At 35.5% G+C, this 10,080-nt stretch overlaps 1 protein-coding gene across 1 annotated transcript; it reads left to right on the top strand.

Moving 5' to 3' along the window:
• Positions 1-1,683: 1,683 nt before the first annotated feature.
• Positions 1,684-2,544, top strand: LOC139859219 (uncharacterized). Its single transcript, XM_071848015.1, has one exon. It carries the CDS (start codon positions 1,684-1,686, stop codon positions 2,542-2,544), a length of 861 nt encoding a protein of 286 aa, XP_071704116.1.
• The last annotated feature ends 7,536 nt before the right edge of the window (positions 2,545-10,080 follow it).

The following is a 10,080-nucleotide window of genomic DNA, read 5'->3' as shown; positions in this document are numbered from 1 at the left end:
GTTATTGTATTTAATTGCACTTTTATTTATTGTCTTTGTATTTAATTGCACTTTTAATTTTCGTACTCTTTAATTATCGTAATTTTATTTTATCGCACTTTTATTTATTGTAATTTCATTATCGTTATTTACTTTACGCTTTAAATTAAGTCTTTTATTTATTTAATATTTTACATTAGGTTTTAACTGCGACTAAAGTTTTAAAATCGACAAACCGGTCATTAAACGGTAAAACCCCCTTTTATATATTATCAATATAATATATTTTGTACAAATATAATTGTTTAAAAATATAGTGTGCAATAAGCCCGCTCTCTGTGGAACGAACCGGACTTACTAAAAACTGTACTACTCTACGATTAGGTACACTGCCTATAGTGTTGTAGCAAGGTTTAGGTATATCCATTTTGTAAATAAATAATTAAAACTTGTGTAATATTTCGTCGTATTTCGTATTTAAATTAATACTATTTCGTACACCCCGCTGCACACATCATACGCCTTCGCCTATTTCCTTATTCTTTAAAAGATAAAGCAAAGCGTTGGTATTTGTCCTTACCCGCCCGGAGTATCACTACTTGGGCGGTGATGAAAAAGAAATTCCGTGAGGAATTCTACCCGATAAGTAAAACTTCAAATATGCGTATGCAAATAAAATCTTTTAGGCAATTGCCAGGTGAACTTTTCATGAAGCATACAAACGTCTGAAGGAATTACTTAGATCTTGTCCCCACCACGAAATACCGAAATGGGAACTTGTCAAAGTTTTTATGATGGTCTTGACTCGCAGAATAGACAATTCCTATTAGCGGCTAGTGGTGGTGTGTTTATGACTCGAAGTAGTGAGGATGAATGGGCTTTTTTGAGCAATTGAGCAAGGGTTCAAAAACCCAAGCTTCGGTTGCACGAAAAATTCACAATCCTTCCCATGTTAACCACGTGTCTAACTCAGAAGGTTCGACTAGGAATTTAGAAAGGGAAGTAGATGAAGTAAAGATGTTGCTTCCCATGTTTAACAACCCAAACCAGGGTGGTAGTGTTAATTTTGTGCAGGTTCAGGATGTGTGCTCAAATTGTGGAGATCCATCTCATTATGCAAATGGTTGCAAAAAGGGGATAACATTAGGGATGGAAGAGCAAGAGAACGAGATTGAAAGGCAAAAATATGATCCATATTCCAACACCTACAACCAAGGATGGAGAAATCATCCAAACTCTAGCTCGGACAACAACCAATTCCAAAGGCAAAACCAAAACTTGTCTCAAAATAATCAACAAAGTCAATCCTCAAGCACGGATGCTAGGATGGAGTCATTCATGGAAGAGATGAAGAAGACCTTGGAAATTCAAAATAAGTCAATTGCGGCATTAGGTAAGCAAATTTGTCAAGTGGCGGAGAAAAAGGCAACACGAGAATCGTATACAATTCCGAGTTATACATTACCTGACCCGAATCATGAATCACAAGGAAGAGGACATGAAGTGAACATGGTGGGCACTTTAAGGAGTGGAAAGACATATGATAATAACGTAAAAATGCCCAAGAAATCAGAAATGAAGTATGGTCCAGGTAAGTCTCCTATTTTAAATGATTTGAGTAATGATGCTAATGAGGTTCCCGTGGATTTTGGGGTTAGGTTAAATGTTGAAAAACCGGTAGTTGAAAAGTTTTAGGAAACGGATATGGAGCCTAAGACTATTCCATTACCCAAGGCTCTAGAGTCCCCGAACCAATTCCCTTATGGGAAAAAGGGAACAAAAACGGATGATATGTGGGAGACCTTTAAACAAGTGAAAATCAATATTCCACTTATTGATGCAATCAAACAAATTCCAGCATATGTTAATTTTTTAAAGGATTTGTGTGTTCAAAAGCGTAAACTCAACGCATCATTGCCCAAAAAGATAAAATTAACTGAAAAAGTGAGTGATGTAATCTCGGGTTCACTTCCACCTAAGTTTAAGGACCCGGGGACACCTTTAATTTCGGTTACGGTGGGGAACGTTAATATTAAAAAGGCTTTATTGGATTTGGGGGCTAGTATTAACATACTTCCATCGAGTCTTGTTGAACGGTACGAGTTGGGAACTTTAAAACAAACTGATATTCTCATCCAACTTGCGGACCGGTCATTTAGAACTCCAAGGGGTATGTTAGAAAACGTGATTATGAAAGTTGAGGATTTTTATTACCCGGTAGATTTTGTTGTTATGGACATTGAGACCAACTTTAGGGAGACTCAACCGACGATCATTCTTGGTCGTCCATTTTTAGCCATAATTGATGCTCTTATCAATTGTAGAACCGGGGTTATGGATATTTCTTTTGGTAATAAGAGATCAAGGATTAATATTTTTAATTCATTACATACACCGAATGTCCAGGATTGTTTTGTGTTGGATACTAACCATCAACAGGTTCAAAAGTATGCACCGGATGTGAAAGAGAAAGAGGATGTAAGGAAATTTAGTGAAGAGGGTATGATGAGTGAATTCATGGAATCTCAAATAAGAACTAATGCAGAAATTTTGATGAGTCAATAAGAGGCGATCCAAAATCTTGAGCGCGAGTTGAAAAATCTGAGTCAAGTTCTTGAAACCAAGTTGAGTTTGTATATTACCACCACTTGTTCATTGCCGGTGAAGGAAACCGTGATGGCAGTATCCACATTTGTTAAGGTAGATGAAAAAGTTTCTAAATGCGAAGAGGATGAACAATTGGATACTTCAAGGACGATTGAGCATGTATCTAGTGATAACAAAGTGGCTAGTATATGTGTTCGGAATGTGTCTGATGCTACACTTGAGAAATCTGAACAATCCGATGGAAAGGTAGTCGAAGTAACAGGGGGAACCGTAGAAAAACTTGTTGAAAGGTTTGGAGGTCACAAGGTCAAAGTGAACAAGAATGTGAAGGTGACTTCTCAAGTTAATTATGAGTCATTTTCAAATTTAGAGGATCTTGAAGGGCCTAAGTGTGGGGGAGACGAGGAAAATCCACCACGTATTTTTGTGAGATCGCATGATATGGTAGAGGAAGATAAGGATGACCCAGTGCTTGATCGTTCTATGAGGAAATTACATAGACGGGTCCATGACGCTAGGAGTAGAGGAGATGAAAGTTTAAGTAACCGTCTTATGTGTAACTTGTCTCCTAAAGAAAAAGATAAATTATTTGAGTTAATGCAAGTCGCCAAGGAAGATGATGCATGGTTGGAGTCTAAGTTGAGAAAAGCTAGAGTTAATGAAGATTCTCACAAAGCGAGAGAAGGAGGAATCTTCTACAGTCCCGGAATTAGCTGAAGTAGAGAATGAGTCGTGTGCACGACTCAGAAATAAAAACTGCACGAACTATGTGTAGAGTTTGTAAGTCTTCTTTAATTTATTTATATATTATTTTTCTTTATTTATTAGATAAATGAACTTTGTGGGTATGTTCATTGTGAAATGTCCCGTTCTTATTGATTAAAAACGTTCCATATTAATTGATTTCGTTGCGAGGTTTTGACCTCTATATGAGACGTTTTTCAAAGACTGCATTCATTTTAAAACAAACCATAACCTTTATTTCATCAATAAAGGTTTAAAAAGCTTTACGTAGATTATCAAATAATGATAATCTAAAATATCCTGTTTACACACGACCATTACATAATGGTTTACAATACAAATATGTTACAACAAAATAAGTTTCTTGAATGCAGTTTTTACACAATATCATACAAGCATGGACTCCAAATCTCGTCCTTATTTAAGTATGCGGAAGCTCTTAATAATCACCTGAGAATAAACATGCTTAAAACGTCAACAAAAATGTTGGTGAGTTATAGGTTTAACCTATATATATCAAATCATAATAATAGACCACAAGATTTCATATTTCAATACACATCCCATACATAGAGATAAAAATCATTCATATGGTGAACACCTGGTAACCGACATTAACAAGATGCATATATAAGAATATCCCCATCATTCCGGGACACCCTTCGGATATGATATAAATTTCGAAGTACTAAAGCATCCGGTACTTTGGATGGGGTTTGTTAAGCCCAATAGATCTATCTTTAGGATTCGCGTCAATTAGGGTGTCTGTTCCCTAATTCTTAGATTACCAGACTTAATAAAAAGGGGCATATTCGATTTTGATAATTCAACCATAGAATGTAGTTTCACTTACTTGTGTCTATTTTGTAAATCATTTATAAAACCTGCATGTATTCTCATCCCAAAAATATTAGATTTTAAAAGTGGGACTATAACTCACTTTCACAGATTTTTACTTCGTCGGGAAGTAAGACTTGACCACTGGTTGATTCACGAACCTATAACAATATATGCATATATATCAAAGTATGTTCAAAATATATTTACAACACTTTTAATATATTTTGATGTTTTAAGTTTATTAAGTCAGCTGTCCTCGTTAGTAACCTACAACTAGTTGTCCACAGTTAGATGTACAGAAATAAATCGATAAATATTATCTTGAATCAATCCACGACCCAGTGTATACGTATCTCAGTATTGATCACAACTCAAACTATATATATTTTGGAATCAACCTCAACCCTGTATAGCTAACTCCAACATTCACATATAGAGTGTCTATGGTTGTTCCGAAATATATATAGATGTGTCGACATGATAGGTCGAAACATTGTATACGTGTCTATGGTATCTCAAGATTACATAATATACAATACAAGTTGATTAAGTTATGGTTGGAATAGATTTGTTACCAATTTTCACGTAGCTAAAATGAGAAAAATTATCCAATCTTGTTTTACCCATAACTTCTTCATTTTAAATCCGTTTTGAGTGAATCAAATTGCTATGGTTTCATATTGAACTCTATTTTATGAATCTAAACAGAAAAAGTATAGGTTTATAGTCGGAAAAATAAGTTACAAGTCGTTTTTGTAAAGGTGGTCATTTCAGTCGAAAGAACGACGTCTAGATGACCATTTTAGAAAACATACTTCCACTTTGAGTTTAACCATAATTTTTGGATATAGTTTCATGTTCATAATAAAAATCATTTTCTCAGAATAACAACTTTTAAATCAAAGTTTATCATAGTTTTTAATTAACTAACCCAAAACAGCCCGCGGTGTTACTACGACGGCGTAAATCCGGTTTTACGGTGTTTTTCGTGTTTCCAGGTTTTAAATCATTAAGTTAGCATATCATATAGATATAGAACATGTGTTTAGTTGATTTTAAAAGTCAAGTTAGAAGGATTAACTTTTGTTTGCGAACAAGTTTAGAATTAACTAAACTATGTTCTAGTGATTACAAGTTTAAACCTTCGAATAAGATAGCTTTATATGTATGAATCGAATGATGTTATGAACATCATTACTACCTTAGGTTCCTTGGATAAACCTACTGGAAAAGATAAAAATGGATCTAGCTTCAACGGATCCTTAGATGGCTCGAAGTTCTTGAAGCAGAATCATGACACGAAAACAAGTTCAAGTAAGATCATCACTTGAAATAAGATTGTTATAGTTATAGAAATTGAACCAAAGTTTGAATATGATTATTACCTTGTATTAGAATGATAACCTACTGTAAGAAACAAAGATTTCTTGAGGTTGGATGATCACCTTACAAGATTGGAAGTGAGCTAGCAAACTTGAAAGTATTCTTGATTTTATGAAACTAGAACTTTTGGAATTTATGAAGAACACTTAGAACTTGAAGATAGAATTTGAGAGAGATCAATTAGATGAAGAAAATTGAAGAATGAAAGTGTTTGTAGGTGTTTTTGGTCGTTGGTGTATGGATTAGATATAAAGGATATGTTATTTTGTTTTCATGTAAATAAGTCATGAATGATTACTCATATTTTTGTAATTTTATGAGATATTTCATGCTAGTTGCCAAATGATGGTTCCCACATGTGTTAGGTGAATCACATGGGCTGCTAAGAGCTGATAATTGGAGTGTATATACCAATAGTACATACATCTAAAAGCTGTGTATTGTACGAGTACGAATATGGGTGCATACGAGTAGAATTGTTGATGAAACTGAACGAGGATGTAATTATAAGCATTTTTGTTAAGTAGAAGTATTTTGATAAGTGTATTGAAGTCTTTCAAAAGTGTATAAATACATATTAAAACACTACATGTATATATATTTTAACTGAGTCGTTAACTCATCGTTAGTCGTTACATGTAAATGTTGTTTTGAAACCTTTAGGTTAACGATCTTGTTGAATGTTGTTAACCCATTGTTTATTATAACAAATGAGATGTTAAATTGTTATATTATCATGATATTATGATATATAATATATCTTAGTATGATGTATATACTGTTAAATGTCGTTACAACGATAATCGTTACATATATGTCTCGTTTCGAAATCATTAAGTTAGTAGTCTTATTTTTACATATGTAATTCATTGTTAATACACTTAATAATATATTTACTTATCATTTAACATAATTAACCAAGTGTATCAATATCTTAATATGATTCATATGTACCTAGTAAGACGTTGTTATAACGATAATCGTTATATATATCGTTTTCGAGTTTCTTAAATTAATAGTCTCATTTTTATGTATATAACTCATTGTTAAAATACCTAATGAGATACATACTTATAATAAAATCATGTTAACTATATACATAACCATATATATGTCATCGTATAGTTTTTACATGTTTTAACGTTCGTGAATCACCGGTCAACTTGGGTGGTCAATTGTCTATATGAAACATATTTCAATTAATCAAGTCTTAACAAGTTTAATTGCTTAACATGTTGGAAACATTTAATCATGTAAATATCAATCTCAATTAATATATATAAACATGGAAAAGTTCGGGTCACTACAGTACCTACCCGTTAAATAAATTTCGTCCCGAAATTTTAAGCTGTTGAAGGTGTTGACGAATCTTCTGGAAATAGATGCGGGTATTTCTTCTTCATCTGATCTTCACGCTCCTAGGTGAACTCGGGTCCTCTACGAGCATTCCATCGAACCTTAACAATTGGTATCTTGTTTTGCTTAAGTCTTTTAACCTCACGATCCATTATTTCGACGGGTTCTTCGATGAATTGAAGTTTTTCGTTGATTTGGATTTCATCTAACGGAATAGTGAGATCTTCTTTAGCAAAACATTTCTTTAAATTCGAGACGTGGAAAGTGTTATGTACAGCCGCGAGTTGTTGAGGTAACTCTAGTCGGTAAGCTACTGGTCCGACACGATCAATAATCTTGAATGGTCCAATATACCTTGGATTTAATTTCCCTCGTTTACCAAATCGAACAACGCCTTTCCAAGGTGCAACTTTAAGCATGACCATCTCTCCAATTTCAAATTCTATATCTTTTCTTTTAATGTCAGCGTAGCTCTTTTGTCGACTTTGGGCGGTTTTCAACCGTTGTTGAATTTGGATGATCTTCTCGGTAGTTTCTTGTATAATCTCCGGACCCGTAATCTGTCTATCCCCCACTTCACTCCAACAAATCGGAGACCTGCACTTTCTACCATAAAGTGCTTCAAACGGTGCCATCTCAATGCTTGAATGGTAGCTGTTGTTGTAGGAAAATTCTGCTAACGGTAGATGTCAATCCCAACTGTTTCCGAAATCAATAACACATGCTCGTAGCATGTCTTCAAGCGTTTGTATCGTCCTTTCGCTCTGCCCATCAGTTTGTGGATGATAGGCAGTACTCATGTCAAGACGAGTTCCTAATGCTTGCTGTAATGTCTGCCAGAATCTTGAAATAAATCTGCCATCCCTATCAGAGATAATAGAGATTGGTATTCCATGTCTGGAGACGACTTCCTTCAAATACAGTCGTGCTAACTTCTCCATCTTGTCATCTTCTCTTATTGGTAAGAAGTGTGCTGATTTGGTGAGACGATCAACTATTACCCAAATAGTATCAAAACCACTTGCAGTCCTTGGCAATTTAGTGATGAAATCCATGGTAATGTTTTCCCATTTCCATTCTGGGATTTCGGGTTGTTGAAGTAGACATGATGGTTTCTGATGCTCAGCTTTGACCTTAGAACACGTCAAACATTCTCCTACGTATTTAGCAACATCGGCTTTCATACCCGGCCACCAAAAATGTTTCTTGAGATCCTTGTACATCTTCCCCGTTCCAGGATGTATTGAGTATCTGGTTTTATGAGCTTCTCTAAGTACCATTTCTCTCATATCTCCAAATTTTGGTACCCAAATCCTTTCAGCCCTATACCGGGTTCCGTCTTCCCGAATATTAAGATGCTTCTCCGATCCTTTGGGTATTTCATCCTTTAAATTTCCCTCTTTTAAAACTCCTTGTTGCGCCTCCTTTATTTGAGTAGTAAGGTTATTATGAATCATTATATTCATAGATTTTACTCGAATGGGTTCTCTGTCCTTCCTGCTCAAGGCATCAGCTACCACATTTGCCTTCCCCGGGTGGTAACGAATCTCAAAGTCGTAATCATTCAACAATTCAATCCACCTACGCTGCCTCATATTCAGTTGTTTCTGATTAAATATGTGTTGAAGACTTTTGTGGTCGGTATATATAATACTTTTGACCCCATATAAGTAGTGCCTCCAAGTCTTTAATGCAAAAACAACCGCGCCTAATTCCAAATCATGCGTCGTATAATTTTGCTCGTGAATCTTCAATTGTCTAGACGCATAAGCAATCACCTTCGTTCGTTGCATTAATACACAACCGAGACCTTGCTTTGATGCGTCACAATAAATCACAAAATCATCATTCCCTTCAGGCAATGACAATATAGGTGCCGTAGTTAGCTTTTTCTTCAATAACTGAAACGCTTTCTCTTGTTCATCCTTCCATTCAAATTTCTTCCCTTTATGCGTTAATGCAGTCAAGGGTTTTGCTATTCTGGAAAAGTCTTGGATGAACCTTCTGTAGTAACCAGCTAGTCCTAAAAACTGGCGTATGTGTTTCGGAGTTTTCGGGGTTTCCCACTTTTCAACAGTTTCTATCTTTACCGGATCCACCTTAATACCTTCTTTGTTCACTATGTGACCGAGGAATTGAACTTCTTCCAACCAAAATGCACACTTTGAAAACTTAGCGTACAATTCTTCCTTCCTCAATACTTCTAACACCTTTCTCAAATGTTCACCGTGTTCTTGGTCATTCTTTGAGTAAATAAGTATGTCATCAATGAAAACAATGACAAACTTGTCAAGGTATGGTCCACACACTCGGTTCATAAGGTCCATGAACACAGCTAGTGCATTAGTTAAACCAAATGGCATGACCATAAACTCGTAATGACCGTAACGTGTTCTGAAAGCAGTCTTTGGAATATCATCTTCTTTCACCCGCATTTGATGATACCCGGAACGTAAGTCAATCTTTGAATAAACAGACGAGCCTTGTAGTTGATCAAATAAGTGGTCAATTCTCGGTAGTGGGTAGCGGTTCTTGATGGTAAGTTTGTTCAACTCTCGGTAGTCGATACACAACCTGAATGTACCATCTTTCTTCTTGACAAACAAAACAGGAGCTCCCCACGGTGATGTGCTTGGTCGAATGAAACCACGCTCTAAAAGTTCTTGTAATTGGCTTTGCAGTTCTTTCATCTCGCTGGGTGCGAGTCTGTAAGGAGCACGAGCTATTGGTGCAGCTCCTGGTACAAGATCTATTTGAAATTCAACGGATCGATGTGGGGGTAATCCCGGTAATTCTTTCGGAAATACATCGGGAAATTCTTTTGCGACGGGAACATCATTGATGCTCTTTTCTTCAGTTTGTACTTTCTCGACGTGTGCTAGAACAGCATAGCAACCTTTTCTTATTAGTTTTTGTGCCTTCAAATTACTAATAAGATGTAGCTTCGTGTTGCCCTTTTCTCCGTACACCATTAAGGGTTTTCCTTTTTCTCGTATAATGCGAATTGCATTTTTGTAACAAACGATCTCTGCTTTCACTTCTTTCAACCAGTCCATACCGATTATCACATCAAAACTCCCTAACTCTACTGGTATCAAATCAATCTTAAATGTTTCGCTAACCAGTTTAATTTCTCAATTCCGACATATATTATCTGCTGAAATTAATTTA

The sequence above is a fragment of the Rutidosis leptorrhynchoides genome, chromosome 7 (assembly GCF_046630445.1).
Source record: "Rutidosis leptorrhynchoides isolate AG116_Rl617_1_P2 chromosome 7, CSIRO_AGI_Rlap_v1, whole genome shotgun sequence".
Lineage (NCBI taxonomy): Eukaryota > Viridiplantae > Streptophyta > Magnoliopsida > Asterales > Asteraceae > Rutidosis > Rutidosis leptorrhynchoides.
The sequence above is the reverse complement of the archived record's forward strand: the minus strand, read 5'-3'. Positions and strand labels throughout refer to the sequence as shown.